General features: G+C 41.5%; 2 protein-coding genes across 2 annotated transcripts; both read left to right on the top strand.

The window, feature by feature from the left end:
• LOC124134806 (toll-like receptor 4) lies at positions 1-2,333 on the top strand. The gene has a single exon (XM_046499850.2). It carries the CDS (start codon positions 22-24, stop codon positions 2,122-2,124), a length of 2,103 nt encoding a protein of 700 aa, XP_046355806.2. The 5' UTR covers positions 1-21; the 3' UTR covers positions 2,125-2,333.
• A 1,131-nt stretch (positions 2,334-3,464) lies between these two features.
• Positions 3,465-9,547, top strand: LOC124134807 (toll-like receptor 13). The gene is made up of 2 exons (XM_046499851.2): positions 3,465-4,003; positions 7,068-9,547. Exon 2 carries the CDS (start codon positions 7,101-7,103, stop codon positions 9,066-9,068), a length of 1,968 nt encoding a protein of 655 aa, XP_046355807.1. The 5' UTR covers positions 3,465-4,003; positions 7,068-7,100; the 3' UTR covers positions 9,069-9,547.
• The last annotated feature ends 10,327 nt before the right edge of the window (positions 9,548-19,874 follow it).

Consider the following 19,874-nt stretch of genomic DNA (forward strand, 5'->3'; position numbering starts at 1 on the left):
GTGGAGACACTTCTACACATCATGGCTAATGGCTGTTGGATCGTTCTTTGGATAACATTTTGTACAGCTGCATCGCTGACAAATGTTGATGAAGAAGAGTATGTATCATGTGAAAAAAACTTTATAAAGTGTTTCCAAAATCTGTGTAAATGTTCTCCAAACTGTGTCATTTGCACAAATAGGGGAATGAATCTTACAAGTATTCCGGATTTACAAACTTCAACAACATCTCTGAACTTTTCTTCAAACTATCTAAGTGGGATTACAAGAAAAACATTGCGAAATATCACACAGTTAAAAGACTTAATTCTTCGAAACAACAGTATCACAGACATTTCTGCTGATGCTTTTCAAGATATGAAATGGCTGGAGGTTCTTGATCTTAGATACAACAATGTGCATGAAGAGGTTCTTCAGAAATCATTTCACAGTTTACAAAATACAGTTCGATCTATTGATGTATCAAATAACAGATATTTGTGGAATCTTACAGACGATTTTGTGCGTGGGCTTTCGCGACTCAAATTAAAGATTCTTTTAATCGAGCATGCTCACATCCGACAATTGAATTTTTCAGTGATATCTCGCCTGAAGTCACTGCGTGTTTTAAATGTTGCTCATAATGACATTTCTTGGACAACAGCTGATGTTCCCTGGTATTTGACTAACATTTCGTTCCTTTCAAACTCCCTGACAGAGCTTCCGAAATTTTGTGTTCATACGAATTATTCAAAACTTCGATCTTTAGATTTGGGTGAAAATGCGATAAGTCACTTGTCGAATGTTAGTATGAAATGTCTCACAGATTTGGAACATATTAGTTTCACAGACAATTTTCTGTGGAGGATGCGTTCAGATACATTTTCGTCATTATCAAACCTTAAATACATTTCTTTTAATAATGCTTTCAGAACTTACTCAACCGATGAGGTGCTTGAGGAATATGCATTTAATAATAGTGCTGTTAAAAAGCTTATTCTGGCAGGCATTACTAAATTCGGTTATTTAGATTACATTGTTAACCCAAAGGCACTGAGAGGGTGTACGGGCGTTACATGGTTGGACCTGTCCTACAACCCTATGATCTATTTGAACAATAGCTATCTAAAAGCACTCCTTTCTGGCCTTGACAAAATAGAGGTGCTACGAATGCCAAGGTGTCAGTTATCCTTTTTTCCAAGTGTAATATCGAACTTCCGGGAACTTAAAGAAATTGATCTTCATGGCAACCGAATTATGTCGTTAGATCCAGGAGTGTTCACCAACTTGACAAAACTCAAAACTCTGAACCTCTCACAAAATGCCATCCAGGTTGTCAGTGAAGCTTTATTTTCTATTCCAATCAGAGAGCAATTGTCAAAAGTGAATTTGGCTTTCAATAATTTTGTCTGTACTTGTGCTAACCTTTGGTTTGTTACATGGGTGAAGGCAGATAAAAGTAAATTCCTTAACTTCCCAGAGTCATATCGATGTGGGTATCCATTGAACCTCAAATCAACGCTTCTGATTGATGCCAATGTCTCAGAAGAGACGTGTCGGATCTCACCTTATGTGTTTCCCATAGTCTATGGTTTTTCATTAGTTTCAATAGTGTTGATAGTCGTTATCTCCATTGCCTATAGATTACGTTGGCGCATTCGCTATTATATCCACATGTTCAGATACAAAAGGAGGAAGCAAGTTGATGAAGAGAGATACATCTATGATGCTTTTGTGGTTTATTGTGAAGCTGATTCCAGATGGGTAAGGAATAATATCATACCAAGGATTGAAGAGGAAGCCAACTTTAAGCTGTGTATCCACGAGAGAGACTTTATTCCTGGGGAATATATAGTTGATAACATTGTAACCAATTTGGATAATAGCAGAAACGTCATCATGGTGCTGTCTAATTCTTTCATTCTGAGTTCATGGTGTCAGTTCGAACTAGCTCTGATCCAGAAACGAGCTCTGGAGAAGGATGTGGGTTATCTGTTGTTGGTGCTGCTTGAAAACATTTTGGACAGGAACATGACGTCGTCACTGTATGCCCTCTTTCAGACTACTACCTATATCACGTGGCCAGACGAGGAGGAAGATAGACATGTATTCTGGATGCGACTTAAACAATGTTTACATGATTAAATGGTAGTCATCCAAATATTCTTAAGAGAGAAATCAAGTGTTTATTCGGACATCTAAACAACAGTATACTTATGGAAATTGATTTGATTGCGCATTGAGTTTGAAAATTGCGTTTGCTTGCATTTGAAAACAGTCACTTGGTCTTTTTCGTTTTCTGAGATCACATTCAATAATGTTATTTTTTAATGTTTTTTATCTCCTCATTACTGATATTTGAAACATGTAAGCCTAATATGCAATTTTTGAACCGATGTCTGGGTATATGGAAATAATTATTAAATTATTTTTACACTAATACATAAGTAATAATATTTACTAGAAAATATGTAAATCGGGGGGTGGGGGGGTGGGGGGTGGGGGGGGGGGGGGGGGGTTACATAAAATATTCTGCACAAGTTGACGATTTTATGAGATGGCATGACGTCACTCAAGGTATATAATTGACAATAAAAACGTTAGGGTTTGTGTGACGTGCCGATACCTGAGAAATATTTGTAGCCTAAGAATCAACATTGCACAAGCAAAGTCGTTGCCTTTTACGGCAAGCATGGGTTGCTGAAGATAGGGTAATAGTGGGGGGTACTACCCGGGTAGTAAATTTGGACTTGTCCCAGCCCTAGTTTCTATATTTCCACCTCTAGTGGACAGTCGAAATGAAGATAATCATTTATCTCGGCATTGTTGAAAGAGCTAGAGTCATCTATATATTTGAACCCACGAACCCAAGAACATGGGTATGATGCTGATAAAGCAGAAACAAATCAACGGATTCAAAGCAACGATTATATGTATCAGGCAATGAATGGAACTCTGCATAGAGACGTGTAGCGCCTTGGTCGAATGGGCCATCCATGCCCCCCTTCACCTTGAAATGATATCTCGCTGTGCAGAGTTGTGTCCCTTGGGCTCGCCAGAAACCTATGATCGTGGGTTCGAATCCCGGTTCGCCCCAATTATGTTTCTAGGTTTGTCTGCACCATACCCGTGCTCGTGGGTTTCACCGAAGTGGTAAACGTCTGGGACCTGCATCACTTCGGGCTTTCCTCCCACATTAAGCTGACACGCCGTGATATAACTGGAATACTGTTAAAAGCGGCGTTAAACCCAACTCACTCACTCACTTAAAATGATATAGATGCACATGAAACATTAGTATACATTTTCTTTCAGGGTTTAATTATTCCATTTCACATGAATGATTCAAACATTATTTTTTTTCAAAGTTATAGATAGCTTTACCCATATAGTACATAAATTTCAAATGTTGAATTGACAGACGACCGGAGGAGTCAAATTGCCTCAAAAAAGCAATTATATTTTTTTGCCCTCGTGTATTCAAAGTAATTGTCGAGTATGCCGGTACCCCAGGAGAAAGACGTTACTCGAGTACTCAGGGGGTAGTGAGTACATATACTTTCAGAAACATGTTTTGCAGCATTATATTTCACGGGAATAAGCTGTATGTGTCTTTAATGCAAAATATGTTATTTTGCTGCAATATAAGTGAACGGTAAATGCTTGATTTCACACTCGACCGGAGCTATATCCCCATTGTTTGGCATGTTGTGTTATTATTTCCGTAACTAGTCAGGCAATGTTTGTAGAAACTTGTCCTGGAGCAATGCGATACCAAAATGTTGTCATATTGTATACAAGGACATTGTGAAAGATCACACAGCGTCCATCATTGTGCTCGCATTTATCCTATGATGCATGATTCTCACACAATGAGTACTGAGTCATTATTTTGTTTGCTCTGTTTTGTTTTCCTGTACATAAACTACTAAGTGTAATAACGTGTAATTCAGAAGTGTAATCCTCTTGGCTAGGTGTGTTCAACCTCTGCTGGGTAATGTCCTAATATATCGAGGGAGGAGAGGTCAGTATTTTCTTATTGGACATGTATACATTCACTTTATATTCAAGTCATATAGGCTATTGCAAATTTTGTGGTCGTGGTTTAATTTCAACTTTGTATAATTCAACTGCGTGATGCTAGGTACAATACCTTACTTCGGCATTTGTAACGGATTATCTTCCTTGAGCGAATCGCGAGCCCAGACAGTTTGTTGTGTCGTTTCGTTTCCCAACACGTAGGATTTGATCATGTTTACCGAGCGGCTTTATCAGAATGATAAGCACTAACACAGCAACTATTTTCCAATCGGTAATGTTTTACCATTTTTCACCTTTTCCAAGCTCCTTCCAAAAGGTGTTACTAATATATAATGGTATATGTTTCAATATTAGCGCCTAGTATTGCATTCTCAGTTGGGATTCTTCACTGTGGTTTGAGAAATATTAAGTGCAGAAATGTCTCTTAATGGTTGATATCTTTAATGAGGTCAAAAATGGTTTAGCATCAATCATGCTAATTCCACCTTCATTACAGACCTTTGTTAGATGTACTCTGTTTATGTTATCAGGTCTACCGTTCCAAATATAATGGAAGAATATTCTCTCAAGGTTCTATTCACTAATTATGGAAGAAGAACAAAAACACTGAGTTGCTTTTCAATACAAGTTTATTCACCATAGAGTACACACTTAAATGAATTACAGAGGATGAAATAATAGATAGTTGTGTACTTTCTGTGAGGAGGAACCGGAAAATAAACACCTCACATCTTTGTTTCCTTTGAGAATGTGAAGAAGGTCTGGAACGATATGACTGTTTATTAAAAGACAACTTGATATCAATGTTATTTAAACTGACTTTGTAATATTATTGGGAATTAACAATGACTATAATTTCTGGAATAATATATCTTATCTACAAAAAGGTATATCTATATCTCTATTATCAAAAACAACAAGAGTTTGCCACTAACGTGGCTATATCCCCCGCCCCTGTTGCAGAATTTATGAAATAATTGAATCTAAACAAACCCTAACCTATTTTAACCGAGGTGGAACTTGTCATGGAAATTGTAAAAAAAAGATGAGATTAGTTCAGCATGTACCTGACAGACCTGCAAAGTTTGATGAAAACATATTGAACGGTTTATGAGTTATGCTCCGGAAACGAACCCTACCCTCACAGAACCTAAATCCATCTTGTTGCCATGGAAACGTAAAAAATAAATATTTCTAAAATTTCTCAATAGCAAAAGGCACCAGTTCAGCATGTACCTGACAGACCTGCAAAGTTTGATGAAAACATATTGAACGGTTTATGAGTTATGCTCCGGAAACGAACCCTACCCTCACAGAACCTAAGTCCATCTTGTTGCCATGTAAACGTAAAAAATAAAAACTTCTAAAATTTCTCAATAGCAAAAGGCACCAGTTCAGCATGTACCTGACAGACCTGCAAAGTTTGATGAAAACATATTGAACGGTTTATGAGTTATGCTCCGGAAACGAACCCTACCCTCACAGAACCTAAGTCCATCTTGTTGCCATGTAAACGTAAAAAATAAAAACTTCTAAAATTTCTCAATAGCAAAAGGCACCAGTTCAGCATGTACCTGACAGACCTGCAAAGTTTGATAAAAAAATATTGAACGGCTTATGGGTTATGCTCCGGAAACGAACCCTACCCTCACAGAACCTAAGTCCATCTTGTTGCCATGTAAACGTAAAAAATAAAAACTTCTAAAATTTCTCAATAGCAAAAGGCACCAGTTCAGCATGTGCCTGACAGACCTGTAAAGTTTCATGAAAAAATATTGAACGGTTTATGAGTTATGCTCCGGAAACGAAACGTGACGGACAGACGGAAGTACGGACGGCCGGACGGACGGAGCCCGTTTCTATGTCCCCCGGCAACTTCGTTGGGCGGGGGATAATAAACTTAACTGGGATGATTAAAGACATCGTTCTTGTGGAACACTTTATTGTTCGAAAAAAAAAAAGGTGTGCTGCAAAGTGTGAGGGAAATGGCCAATGCAGTTACTGAGTTACTTTAATGAGAAGTAGTTGATATATTTCTATTCATGCTCCGACTAATATAACACCTTGTCAATATGTCAAGAAATATGTTTCTGTACAATATGTTATATGCTTTCTGTCCGATTGCATCTCACAGTCACATACCGTATTCGACGTAATAAGCGCCCAGGGCGCTCTCAAAATTAGAAATAGGGGGATCTCATTAGAACATCATTTTGGTGAAAAACATAAATTTCGTGGTTGGTGAAAAACATAACTTTCGTGGTTTATGCTGACAGCCCGAAATGTTTATGTACGACAGATATATTTTTCCAGAATTTAATTGCCCATTATTAAGGGTTCATATAACACACGAGTACGTATTATTCCCGAATAAATAAGTCTTGTGTACATTGATCAATCGGAAGAGGTGCTTATTGGGATTGTTCACTAGCCAATATATTAGCAAATATTGCCGTGGGCGCTTATTAGAGTGGGTCGCTTATTAAGTCGAATACGGTACTTATCCTGACAATGTACGTGAAAAACATATATGCCTGAACATGTGGGAATGTAACATTCCACTGAAGTGACTAAATAAATTGGAAAAAGAACCAAAAACAAGAAGAAAAAAAGAATATACCAACCACTTTGTGTGATAAATTGTGATTCAGACGTGTAGTCCTCTAGGCTAGGCGTGCTTTACATCCATATCGCTTGTAATTGTTTTAATATAATGAGGGATGAAAGGTCAGTATTTTCTTATTGGGCATATCTACAATGTGAAGAGGCCTTATTCAAACCATATTTGCCATTTGTGTAACCATAATATAATTTTGAGTTCCGATAATTTGCTTGTTTACAACAAGAATATTTATGACAAAACTTAACGGTAATAATCGATGTTTAAAATTAAGTATTGATGGTGATTCAAACATATATGCTTATAATATAGTCGGAATACAAATGACTGAGATTTCTTATGACTGGAAATGGTTTTGTATTCTCCATTTGTTAAGCACCATATTAATCACAATTTTAACAGTTTCCATATTGTTTTACTCCTTCAGAGAAACAGCTGATTCGAGAAATATTTGGATTTGATGAATATGACGCTCACGTCCACTCTGATATTAGTGCTCACACAGTGTGTGATGAATAAGGAAGCAATATGTGGGATAACCAAGAACCTGAACCGTGTACAATGTGGAGATGAGTGGTCTTCTTGTTATAAACGCATGTGTGTCTGTGCCTCAAAATGTGTCAGATGTATAGATAATGGAAGAAATCTTACAACGATTCCTGACCTAAACTCCACAACTGAACTGCTCAACTTTTCATCCAACTATTTAGGAAGCATAACAAGAATGACGTTTCAACATATGACGCATATACGAATTCTAGCTCTCACCAACAACAGTATTACCAACATCTCCAGTGATGCATTTCAAGACCTTCCTATGCTTCAATATCTTGATCTTGATTATAATGATCTTAAAATATTGGATTTTACTGAACTACGCGATCTAAAGATCCTCCGAGGATTATCAGCTTCAAACAATGATATTTATATAATACGAGACATAGTACCTACGCAACTTACTCAACTTTTTCTCCAGTGGAACCGCTTGTCGGTGCTTCCCCGATTTTGTTCTGGCAGTAACCACTCAAATCTGGTGGAAATAGATTTCAGTGGAAATAATATAGGACAACTATCGAGACATAGTTTAGAGTGTCTCATCAACTTGAAGCACTTCAGTTTAGTTGGAAATAGATTAATCACGATTGCCTCTGGTACATTTTCGTCACCACTTCAAATAAAAGAGATAGATCTCAGTGATGTTTTCAAAGATAGGTATAAACATGCAGTTGGACTAGAGGCATATACGTTCAATAATAGTGCTTTGAAAACTCTTTATCTCGCAAGTATTACTCAGTATGGGTATTTTGATCTCATTGTTAATTCAAATGCATTCAAAGGGTGTACAGGACTCACAACTCTCGGCTTATCATACAATGCTATGTTGTACTTTAACGACACATTTTTAAATGTACTTCTTGGTGATTTACAAACCTTACAGTGTATAAAAATGTCAAGATGTCAATTATCATTCTTCCCCGAGGTCATATCAACGTTACTAGAACTACGAACAATCGATCTACATGGAAACAGAATAATGCGGTTAAAACAGGGATTATTTAACAACTTGAAGAAACTCAGGACCATAAGTTTATCAGAGAACGCTATCGAAGTTATACATGAAGCCATTTTCCCAATAAATCTGAGAAACCAACTAAAACATATCAACTTAGCATATAACAATTATGTCTGTACTTGTGCGAATCTCTGGTTTGTAACATGGGTAAAGGCAGAGAAACATAAATTTGACAACTTTCCTGATTCATATGTATGCGGATATCCTATTGAACTCCAATCCACACGTCTCATTGATGCTGATATCTCTAAACAGACATGTCAAATCTCGCCTTACATGTTTCCTGTTATTTTTGGTCTATCCACAGCAGCAATTGTGTTGTTGGTGATCATCTCCCTCACATACCGATGGCGTTGGCACATCCGTTATTGTGCTTACATGCTGAGATTTAAACAGAGACAGCGATTCGAAGAAAGAGAAGAAAGATTCATCTATGATGCATTTGTTCTGTATTGTGAAGATGATTCTGGGTGGATACGGAATAACCTGCTGCCGAAAATTGAAAATGAGGACAATTTAAAGTTATGCATTCATGAGAGAGATTTCACTCCTGGGCGTTACATAGTTGACAACATTGTAGACAGTTTGAATAACAGCAGAAACGTAGTCCTGGTGCTGTCGGACAGTTTCAGTCAGAGTCCATGGTGCCAGTTTGAGCTGACTCTGGTCCAGAAACGTTCTCTGGAGCAGGATGAGGGGTACCTCGTGGTGGTGCTACTGGAGGAGATACACGCCCGAAACATGACGTCATCGCTGTTTGCACTGCTACAGACGACAACCTACATCACGTGGCCTGTGGAGGAGGAAGACGGACAGTTATTTTGGATGCGTCTCCGGCATTGTTTGCAACGATGAACTTGTTCTACACTGACATTAAACAGGAGTTTAATTCGTTATAAGATTTGCAACATTGAGGGGCGAAAGTATAAAAATATGAAACGTGCATATTTCTGGAAGGCTAGATGGAAGTAGAAACTCATATTGTTATATTTTCGCACTAAAAGTGATTTTAACCATAACCTACCGCTATCTTCGGCGATAAAGGTTGCCGCTACCGTTTTCACACAGTATATTTGAATGGATCATAACTCGTTCTGTCTATGATCATAAAGGGACTACAAGTTATGGAACATAGCATCTCATATTGAAGTTAAATATTTGCTGCACAATATCAGAAATGACCACACCAGAACTAGGATATAAACATATATCAATATATTGCATGTCGATATTGATATTTTGTTAAATAAACAGCTATCAGCTTATGAATACATTTGACTCTACCTTGTGTACATGAAGGCTAACTGAACGTATTCAAATATGTCCCTAAAATAAATTTCAACACATATCTAAATAAATATTTGTATTTGAATAAACGTAATATTTCCTGTTTCAAGCCGCGAATGTGAAACGAATAAGATTCCCTTGTGAAACTCTACTATTTCCTGCTTCCTTATTTGAAAACAGTAACTATATATCTATATATAAATCAAAAATACATCAGTTTCACTCTATACATCCTACAACGGGAGCATACGGAAGACACACTCTTTACATCCTGCACCGGCAGCATACAGAGGCACACATTATACATCCTACACCGACAGCATACAGAGGGCACACTCTTTACACCCTACACCGGCAGTATATAGAGAACACACTCTTTACATCCTACACCGGTACTGTAGCATACAGAGGGCACACTCTATATATCCTACACCGGCAGTATACAGAGGACACACACTATACATCCTACACCGGCAATATACAGAGGACACACTCTTTACATCCTACACCGGCAGTATACAGAGGACACACACTATACATCCTACACCGGCAGTATACAGAGGACACACACTATACATCCTACACAGGCAGTATACAGAGAACACACTCTTTACATCCTACACCGGTACTGTAGCATACAGAGGGCACACTCTATATATCCTACACCGGCAGTATACAGAGGACATACTCTATATATCCTACACCGGCAGCATACAGAAGGCACACTCTATATATCCTACACCGGCAGTATACAGAGGACACACACTATACATCCTACACCGGCAATATACAGAGGACACACTCTTTACATCCTACACCGGCAGTATACAGAGGACACACACTATACATCCTACACCGGCAGTATACAGAGGACACACACTATACATCCTACACAGGCAGTATACAGAGAACACACTCTTTACATCCTACACCGGTACTGTAGCATACAGAGGGCACACTCTATATATCCTACACCGGCAGTATACAGAGGACATACTCTATATATCCTACACCGGCAGCATACAGAAGGCACACTCTATACATCCTACACCGACAGTATACAGAGAACACACTCTATACATCCTACACCGACGGCATACAGAGGGCACACTCTATACATCCTACACCGGCAGTATACAGAGGACACACTCTATACATCCTACACCGACAGTATACAGAGGACACACTCTATACATCCTACAACGACAGCATACGGAGGACACACTCTATACATCCTACACCGGCAGTATACAGAGGGCACACTCTATACATCCTACACCGACAGGATACAGAGGACACACTCTATACATCCTACACCGACAGCATACGGAGGACACACTCTATACATCCTACACCGGCAACATACGGAGGACACACTCTATACATCCTACACCGACAGCATACAGAGGACACACTCTATACATCCTACACCGGCAGCATACAGAGGACACACTCTATACATCCTACACCGACGGCATACAGAGGGCACACTCTATACATCCTACACCGACGGCATACAGAGGGCACACTCTATACATCCTACACCGGCAGTATACGGAGGACACACTCTATACATCCTACACCGAGAACATACGGAAGACACACTCTATACATCCTACACCGGCAGTATACAGAGGGCACACTCTATACATCCTACACCGACAGGATACAGAGGACACACTCTATACATCCTACACCGGCAGTATACAGAGGGCACACTCTATACATCCTACACCGACAGGATACAGAGGACACACTCTATACATCCTACACCGACAGCATATAGAGGACACACTCTATACATCCTACACCGGCAACATACGGAGGACACACTCTTTACATCCTACACCGGCAGCATACAGAGGACACACTCTATACATCCTACACCGACAGCATACAGAGAACACACTCTATACATCCTACACCGACGGCATACAGAGGGCACACTCTATACATCCTACACCGACGGCATACAGAGGGCACACTCTATACATCCTACACCGGCAGTATACGGAGGACACACTCTATACATCCTACACCGAGAACATACGGAAGACACACTCTATACATCCTACACCGGCAGTATACAGAGGGCACACACTATACATCCTACACCGACAGGATACAGAGGACACACTCTATACATCCTACACCGACAGCATACGGAGGACACACTCTATACATCCTACACCGACAGCATACAGAGGACACACTCTATACATCCTACACCGACAGCATACAGAGGACACACTCTATACATCCTACACCGGCAGCATACAGAGGACACACTCTATACATCCTACACCGACAGCATACAGAGAACACACTCTATACATCCTACACCGACGGCATACAGAGGGCACACTCTATACATCCTACACCGACGGCATACAGAGGGCACACTCTATACATCCTACACCGGCAGCATACAGAGGACACACTCTATACATCCTACACCGACAGCATACAGAGGAAACACTCTATACATCCTACACCGACAGCATACAGAGGACACACTCTATACATCCTACACCGACAGCATATAGAGGACACACTCTATACATCCTACACCGACAGCATACAGAGGACACACTCTATACATCCTACACCGACGGCATACAGAGGGCACACTCTATACATCCTACACCGACAGCATACAGAGAACACACTCTATACATCCTACACCGACGGCATACAGAGGGCACACTCTATACATCCTACACCGACGGCATACAGAGGGCACACTCTATACATCCTACACCGACAGCATACAGAGGACACACTCTATACATCCTACACCGACAGCATACAGAGGAAACACTCTATACATCCTACACCGACAGCATACAGAGGACACACTCTATACATCCTACACCGACAGCATATAGAGGACACACTCTATACATCCTACACCGACAGCATACAGAGGACACACTCTATACATCCTACACCGACGGCATACAGAGGGCACACTCTATACATCCTACACCGACAGCATACAGAGGACACACTCTATACATCCTACACCGACAGCATACAGAGGACACACTCTATACATCCTACACCGACAGCATACAGAGGACACACTCTATACATCCTACACCGACAGCATACAGAGGACACACTCTATACATCCTACACCGACAGCATACAGAGGACACACTCTATACATCCTACACCGACAGCATACAGAGGGCACACTCTATACATCCTACACCGACAGCATACAGAGGACACACTCTATACATCCTACACCGACAGCATACAGAGGACACACTCTATACATCCTACACCGGCAGCATGCGGAGGACACACTCTATACATCCTATACCGGCAGCATGCAGAGGACACACTCTATACATCCTACACCGGCATCATGCGGAGGACACACTCTATACATCCTACACCGACAGTATACAGAGGACACACTCTATACATCCTACACCGACAGCATACAGAGGACACACTCTATACATCCTACACCGACAGCATACAGAGGACACACTCTATACATCCTACACCGGCAGCATGCGGAGGACACACTCTATACATCCTATACCGGCAGCATGCAGAGGACACACTCTATACATCCTACACCGGCAGCATACAGAGGGCACACTCTATACATCCTACACCGACAGTATACAGAGGACACTCTCTATACATCCTACACCGGCAGTATACAGAGGACACACTCTATATATCCTACACCGGCAGCATACAGAGGACACACTCTATATATCCTACACCGGCAGCATACAGAGGACACGCTCTATACATCCTACACCGACAGTATACAGAGGACACACACTATACATCCTACACCGAGAACATACGGAAGACACACTCTATACATCCTACACCGGCAGCATACGGAGGACACACTCTATACATCCTACACCGACAGCATACAGAGGACACAACCTATACATCCTACACCAGCAGCATACAGAGGACACACTCTATACATCCTACACCGACAGCATACAGAGGACACACTCTATACATCCTACACCGAGATCATACGGAGGACACACTCTATACATCCTACACCGGCAGTATACGGAGGACACACTCTATACATCCTACACCGAGAACATACGGAAGACACACTCTATACATCCTACACCGACAGCATACGGAGGACACACTCTATACATCCTACACCGGCAGCATACGGAGGACACACTCTATACATCCTACACCGACAGCATACGGAGGACACACTCTATACATCCTACACCGACAGCATACGGAGGACACGCTCTATACATCCTACACCGACAGCATACAGAGGACACACTCTATACATCCTACACCGACAGCATACAGAGAACACACTCTATACATCCTACACCGACGGCATACAGAGGGCACACTCTATACATCCTACACCGACGGCATACAGAGGGCACACTCTATACATCCTACACCGACAGCATACAGAGGACACACTCTATACATCCTACACCGACAGCATACAGAGGACACACTCTATACATCCTACATCGACAGCATACAGAGGACACACTCTATACATCCTACACCGACAGTATACGGAGGACACACTCTATACATCCTACACCGACAGCATATAGAGGACACACTCTATACATCCTACACCGACAGCATACAGAGGACACACTCTATACATCCTACACCGACGGCATACAGAGGGCACACTCTATACATCCTACACCGACAGCATACAGAGGACACACTCTATACATCCTACACCGACAGCATACAGAGGACACACTCTATACATCCTACACCGAGAGCATACAGAGGACACACTCTATACATCCTACACCGGCAGCATACAGAGGACACACTCTATACATCCTACACCGACAGCATACAGAGAACACACTCTATACATCCTACACCGACGGCATACAGAGGGCACACTCTATACATCCTACACCGACGGCATACAGAGGGCACACTCTATACATCCTACACCGACAGCATAGGGAGGACACACTCTATACATCCTACACCGACAGCATGCAGAGGACACACTCTATACATCCTACACCGGCAGCATGCGGAGGACACACTCTATACATCCTACACCGACAGCATACAGAGGGCACACTCTATACATCCTACACCGACAGTATACAGAGGACACACTCTATACATCCTACACCGGCAGTATACAGAGGACACACTCTATACATCCTACACCGGCAGTATACAGAGGACACACTCTATACATCCTACACCGACAGTATACAGAGGACACACTCTATACATCCTACACCGGCAGTATACAGAGGACACTCTCTATACATCCTACACCGGCAGTATACAGAGGACACACTCTATATATCCTACACCGGCAGCATACAGAGGACACACTCTATACATCCTACACCGACAGTATACAGAGGACACACACTATACATCCTACACCGAGAACATACGGAAGACACACTCTATACATCCTACACCGGCAGCATACGGAGGACACACTCTATACATCCTACACCGAGATCATACGGAGGACACACACTATACATCCTACACCAGCAGCATACAGAGGACACACTCTATACATCCTACACCGGCAGCATACAGAGGACACATTCTATACATCCTACACCGAGATCATACGGAGGACACACTCTATACATCCTACACCGGCAGTATGCGGAGGACACACTCTATACATCCTACACCGAGAACATACGGAAGACACACTCTATACATCCTACACCGGCAGCATACAGAGGGCACACTCTATACATCCTACACCGGCAGCATACGGAGGACACACTCGATACATCCTACACAGGCAGCATACAGAGGACACACTCTTTACATCCTACACCGGCAGCATACGGAGGACACACTCTATACATCCTACACCGACAGCATACAGAGGACACAACCTATACATCCTACACCAGCAGCATACAGAGGACACACTCTATACATCCTACACCGGCAGCATACAGAGGACACACTCTATACATCCTACACCGAGATCATACGGAGGGCACACTCTATACATCCTACACCGGCAGCATACGGAGGACACACTCTATACATCCTACACCGGCAGCATACAGAGGACACACTCTATACATCCTACACCGGCAGCATACAGAGGGCACACTCTATACATCCTACACCGACAGCATACAGAGGGCACACTCTATACATCCTACACCGGCAGTATACAGAGGGCACACTCTTTACATCCTACACCGGCAGTATACAGAGGGCACTCTCTGTACATCCCACACCGGCAGCATACATAGGACACACTCTTTACATCCTACACCGGCAGCATACATAGGGCACACTCTATACATCCTACACCGACAGCATACAGATGACACACTCTATACATCCTACACCGGCAGTATACAGAGGGCACACTCTATACATCCTACACCGGCAGTATACAGAGGGCACTCTCTGTACATCCCACACCGGCAGCATACATAGGACACACTCTATACATCCTACACCGAGAGCATACGGAGGACACAATCTGTACATCCTACACCGGCAGCATGCAGAGGACACACACTATACATCCTACACCGAGAACATACGGAAAACACCCTCTATACATCCTACACCGGCAGCACACGGAGGACAGACTCAATACATTCTACACCGGCAGCATACGGAGGAAACACTCTTTCCATCCTACACCGACAGCATACAGAGGATACACTCTGTACATCCTACACCGACAGCATACAGAGGACACACTCTTTCCATCCCACAGAAGCGGGATAATGCCTTTAAAATCTTAGATTCTTAAGATTTAAAATCTATATCACAATCTACAATTAATTAATTAAGGGAATCTTAAGATTTACTTTTGACTGATGAAAGTAAATGACATTTAAAACTTGTAAGCATAATCTGAATGCAATGGGTGCTTACAGCAGAGATTTTTTACTATATTATTACTCATGTCCACTCGACCGAAAGTGGGATAACGCCTTTAATGGAATCTTAAGATTTCCATTTGATTGATGATATTTAATAACATTTCATACTTGTGAGCAAAGTCTGAATACAATGGATGAATACTGCTAATTTTAAGAGATTGTTTACTATATTTTTACTCATGTCCCCTCGACCATAAAGGGGATCATGGCTACACAATCTTCAAGTAAACCGTACAGAAGGTTACAGGCCGGCAAAGCCACATTTCGAAAATAGATAGCCCAAATTGATGTGGCGCTCCCGGCAATGGTTATGGTTGCATGATTGTATAATGTGGCTCTCACGGCTATGCTGTCAAAACATGCTTTGTGATTCTAACAGGTTACCGTATATAACAAAACAAATCTTGTTCTCTCATTTCTTATTCAACAAGGATAACATATTCATCAGAACATTACATTGATGAATATGAATAGCATATGAATATCATAATGGATCATAACTGCAGATGAAGGAGGTCGCCCACGTGGTCAGCATATTTCATCTCACTCAGGTGTTGGTTCAGGAGCTGGATCTTGAGGGACGCAATACGTGCATCGATTGCCTTGTACTTCTTTCTTCGTGAAGGTTCTGACCACTGGTGAGAGAGTCTCAGGCGTGGAGCAACTCACCCAGAGTTGTGATCCTTGCAGTGCACTCCTTGACAATACAGGACCAGTATCTTCTTTCACCACGACTGCTCTTACACCGAAACTTAAAGCCATCATAGTATAAATGTACGCCTCCTCTGACACTTTCAATGAACTTTATTTGAACTTGTGCGTTTGCCATGGTTATGATATGGAGTAACTTACTTACTTACTTGGGAGATTTAACGTGCGCTTTCCGACTGATGCGTATTTCGCACACGGGCCTGGCCAGGCCATTTAATGTGTTTCCGAAAGGGGCGAAAGTGGTCTGTGCAACCCAAGAGGGGGGTTTTAGGGGTTGCTCATATAGAATTTGGGAATTTTGAGATTTGGAATAGATGCCGATGGGATTGGGGAGGAGAACTAAGGGAGCTGGGTATGGTGGATGTTGGTTTGTTTATGTGATTTTGATTTGGTAGGTGATTGTGTTTTTAGATGCGTTTTATTAGTTCCGTTTTGATTAAGAATACGCCTAAGGCCTTGAAGTTTTCTAGTTTATTTTGTGGGTTTAGTATTGCTTCTAGAGTTAGAGCCTTGTTTAGATTGAGGGTGGTTTGTAATGCGGTTCGATGTGTTAGGTAGTGTGTGCAGTGGATGAGTGCGTGTTCTGGGGTTTCTGGTTGTTTGCAGTGTGGGCAGTTACCTGTAGTGTGTTTTTTAAAAAAAATTAGGTGGTTATTTAGTATTGGTGTGTCCTGTTTGGAGTTTAGTGATTACGCTGTCGATTTTTTTGGATGGATGGAGAATTTTTGGTTTGGTTAGTGGTTTGCTGAGCACTTTTTTGATTTGGCTATTTGAGTTTAGATATAGGTTATACCATTTTTTTGTGATTTTTTGCTTGTTTACACTTTTAATTTCTGATTTTGATATGGGTAAGTTTAAGCTTATTTCTGGGATTTTGAGGGATAGTTTATATGGTGTGAACGGTGTCTAGCCGGGAGCGCCACATTTCAGAAATGGCTATTGCCGGTAGGGCCACATTTTCAGCTGAGTGCATTTCACCTATTCTAGCGGGTAATTAATTAATCCGATTACCGATACCTTTAAATGAGTGTCCCACATTTAAATTACTAAGCGTGGTGTTCTTTAGAGATACCTTTAAATGAGTATCTCACATTTAAATTACGAAGCGTGGTGTTCTTTAGAGATACCTTTAAATGAGTATCTCACATTTAAATTACGAAGCGTGGTGTTCTTTAGAGATACCTTTAAATGAGTATCTCACATTTAAATTACTAAGCGTGGTGTTCTTTAGAGATCAAAGGTCGTCTTAATTGACATTGAGTTAATCCTGTTATTCATAACATATTTAAGTGATGTCGTGTTCACTCCGGTTACAGGCCGGCAAAGCCACATTTCGAAAAAAGATAGCCCAAATTGATGTGGCGCTCCCGGCAATGGTTATGAGATACTCATTTAAAGGTATCTCTAAAGAACACCACGCTTCGTAATTTAAATGTGAGATACTCATTTAAAGGTATCTCTAAAGAACACCACGCTTAGTAATTTAAATGTGGGACACTCATTTAAAGGTATCGGTAATCGGATTAATTAATTACCCGCTAGGATAGGTGAAATGCACTCAGCTGAAAATGTGGCCCTACCGGCAATAGCCATTTCTGAAATGTGGCGCTCCCGGCTAGACACCGTACAGAACCTTAAAATCTATAAACTGCAGAATATTTATAATTAATTTTAGCTGATGATAGTGATTAGGACTACACACCTATCAGCAAATATTGAGACAGGTCATGATTGGTACTTTTATAGCGATTATAATACAAGCATGTGTGTCACACTAATTTTTCGAAACGAGTGTACGCATTATTATTTACCGAGCGAGAGTGAGGTTACCACATGAATTCTAACACGAGTTTCCTAAAATAGAATATGTACCATGGACAGTCCTTCTTTTATCCACTTCATGCCAATCGCCAGGCAGAGTATCTTTTAACGTGGCTTGGACCTTCCGCTCTCCATGGCGCGGTGGGTTAGCCCTGTAGTCAAAGCGTCCGCTCTACACGGCGAAGGCCCGGATTCGATTGCCCATTTCTGATGTCCGGGGACGTGATATTGCTGGAATGTCGCGGTAAAAGCGGCATTAAAAAATATTCACCCACTTACTCACTCCCTCTTCAGACGATCCATCAACTAGACCACGAAGTCAGTTGATTCCGTTAAGAAGTGATCCCCAGCAACAGATGCTTGTTTTACTAGGTGATTTCATGGATCGGGTGTTCAGGTTCAACGTACTCCGACGACCTGGATCTTTGCTCTATATATCACCATTTTGCCACAATCTCATTAAAATCAGATCTTAGTTCTCGCTACCGCTAAACAAAGATCCGAGGACATCCCATTACAGGTCACATCAGAACGACCTTTCATCCGACCAATCAGAGCGTCGCTTACCAGATCATGAAAGTGACAGTCGGAATGTGATTTCTAATAACGCAACCTCGAAAACTTTACACGGGGTATTCTGAACGATAGTTACAGGCTTAACGACTGAGTCCATACAATCTAGACCACCTATAGCCATTCCAGAATGTACTTTTGTTCAGTCTCACATTTCTAATGAGAATTTGTCAAAATATGTTTCGAAGCGTAGTCGCCAATTTGAAATTGGTGCCGTAAAGCACAAGAAAGCTGCCTTCTGATTAGCTAATGTCGACTTATTGTCAGTTATTCCATTGGTCGGTTAAAGTTCGCGAAAGGTTGGTCTGACGTGACCCGGAATGGGATGTCCTCAGATCTTTGTTTAACG

Source organism: Haliotis rufescens, unplaced genomic scaffold, assembly GCF_023055435.1.
Source record: "Haliotis rufescens isolate VD_foot unplaced genomic scaffold, xgHalRufe1.0.p SCAF_3, whole genome shotgun sequence".
Classification (NCBI taxonomy): Eukaryota; Metazoa; Mollusca; class Gastropoda; order Lepetellida; family Haliotidae; genus Haliotis; species Haliotis rufescens.